This window comes from Penaeus japonicus, unplaced genomic scaffold (assembly GCF_977035675.1).
Source record: "Penaeus japonicus unplaced genomic scaffold, GWHDUDI00000001_assembly GWHDUDI00000020, whole genome shotgun sequence".
NCBI classification, from domain to species: domain Eukaryota; kingdom Metazoa; phylum Arthropoda; class Malacostraca; order Decapoda; family Penaeidae; genus Penaeus; species Penaeus japonicus.
In genome coordinates, this window is record NW_028234422.1 from 1,314,976 (window position 1) to 1,317,475 (window position 2,500).

Here is a 2,500-nt window from a genome sequence, read left to right on the forward strand (position 1 = left end):
AAATTTATTTTTTTAGAATATTGGCACTTAAAGTTACACAAGGCAGTGAAAAAAATGTCATGTGTTGGGAACCATTGTTACATCCTAAAGGGGATTGTATTTCATTTTATGTAACCACAAGTTTATTGTCCCCCATTCTTTAATACGTTCCTATGTTTGAGAGTATTACACGAGTTTATATTTTAACACACACATACACATACACATACACACAAACACATATATGTGTGTGTGTGTGTGTGTATGTGCGTGTGAGTGTGTTTGTGTATGTGTACACACACACACACATACACACACACACATACACACACACACACACACACACACACTATATGTTCATATCTATAATATAGACATACACACACACACACACACACACACACACACACACACACACACACACACACATATATATATATATATATATATATATATGCACACACACACATGTATTATCCACCTCCACACTGTACTGCACTGTACACATGTGTTCATACATTTTCAATTCACAAATATTAATACTTCTATTACCATCACTTTCCAAAAAAAGAAAAAAAAGTAAAATAAAAGGATAAATTCATCAACTGAATTTTTATTTTTATCAATACTATTATTTGTCTTGTATATGTGTGGGGAGAAATGCATACATTAACGAATAAAAGAATAAATATTTGTCTAGCTAATGACAGCTTTGAATAACTTGATCAAACTCCCTGGTTATCATGTTACAAAGAACTGTCATATTCATCTGCTGTTTGGGTGACGACCTTAGTAAGCCTCTCTTGGGAAAAGCTTGACGAAATTCCCATCCTCGGGTCGCAGGATCAGTTCCCCGAGGAGTTTAAGGTCCTCGTTCCTGACAGTGCTTTCCACACGGAATTTACGCATGATGTTGCTCAGGACAATCTTCTCCTCAATCTGGGCAAACTTTTGTCCTGGAGAGAAAAGAACTTATTGATAAAACAAAAAGCATTATTGTTTGTCAGATCTGCCAAAGAAGTTCCTCTGTATAATTCTAAAAAATATATCACTACCATGGAATTCTTTTTCTCAATCCTCTTTACACTCACCGATACAGTTCCTCGGACCAGCGCTGAAAGGAACATAGGCATAAGGGTGTCGACCTTTGCAGTTCTCAGGCAGAAAGCGGTCTGGGTCAAACACTTCCGGGTTTGGGAACTGTTCCGGGTCACGATGGAGACGGTATGTCACCACCAGTACAGTGGTGCCAGATGGAATATGGTAGTCATCTGCATATAAAAACATTATCTTAATTAAATTTTACTTTTAGCTGAAATTGTCTAGATATGATATGCTACCATGTTATGTATTATAGTCCACAAGGCAAGCATCTATAATGAATTTAAAATGACAATAGTTCATTCTAAAATAAAATAAAGATTTCATAGAATGAATTATATCATTATACTGCCGTCTAATAAGCTGCTCAACATGATGCATAAATTGTAGATAATTAGATAGTCTACTTATGAGTGACATTAATAGATACGACAAACAGCAGACACTCCCTACTGATGACAACGTCCTCCTTGAGTTCTCGTGCGATGAAAGGCACAGAAGGGAACAGACGAAGGGCTTCCTTAATGCAGTTCTCTGTCACTTTCATTTCTCTCAGGTCAGCCATGGTGACTGGGCGGTCTGAGTCACCAAAGATGGCATCCAGTTCCTCGTGCACTCGGGCCTACGGATAAGAAATGGGATATACTACATTGAAAGAGTTTCATATACCTTGTCCTTCTTTGGTAAAAGAAGTTATGGGAAAAGAAACAGGAAAAAGAAAGAAAATATTCACTATTTATATTCAGACTTGATGTAATTGAAATGTATATTATCTTAGAAACATAATTTTTCAAGAGATCTTCGAATTTGATGATTAAGAAAATCAACAACAAAAGATGTAAAAGCCAACATCTCACCTGTACTTCTGGATGGCACCCAAGGAGGTAGAGTGACCAGTTGATAGCAGCCGCCGTGGTGTCATGGCCCTCGAACATGAAGGTGTCGACCTCCTCACGAATGTCCTCGTCAGAGAGCTGAGAGACGCCATCAGAGTACTCTAGCAGCAAGTCCAAGAATGCAAGTCTTTTCTTCTTGCCTGAGTGGGTTAAAGAATATATATATGTATATAAATATATAAATCTAAATATATGGATACATAAGTATTAATATATATATGTATATAGATATATATTAATACTTATGTATTTATATATTTAGATTTATATATTTATATACATATATATATTTATATATATATATATATATATATATATATATATATATATATATATATACATATATATACACATAATTACACTATTATAACTTCATCAAATACTATTCACTTAAATACAGTTATCAAAACTAAGAAAATATTTCCCTCTGTTACCAATAGCTTCATCCTCAGTGGCATTCTGATCCTTGCTCTTCTTGCTTTCCTGAAACTCTCTGCGTCTGTTCCTGATGGTCTCGTAGGAGA

General features: G+C 35.2%; 1 protein-coding gene across 1 annotated transcript in view; it reads right to left on the minus strand.

Annotated features, from left to right (window-relative positions):
• Positions 1-2,500, minus strand: part of LOC122260492 (uncharacterized) — a 47,255-nt gene that overhangs the window by 33,702 nt on the left and 11,053 nt on the right. The window contains exons 8-12 of the mRNA XM_086548499.1: positions 2,411-2,500; positions 1,938-2,116; positions 1,534-1,702; positions 1,071-1,250; positions 771-935 (exon numbers count right to left, since the gene is read on the minus strand). The exon at positions 2,411-2,500 is cut by the window's right edge and continues 116 nt beyond it. Of these exons, the coding sequence (XP_086404625.1) occupies positions 771-935; positions 1,071-1,250; positions 1,534-1,702; positions 1,938-2,116; positions 2,411-2,500 (783 nt within the window). The remainder of the gene's footprint in view (positions 1-770; positions 936-1,070; positions 1,251-1,533; positions 1,703-1,937; positions 2,117-2,410) is intronic.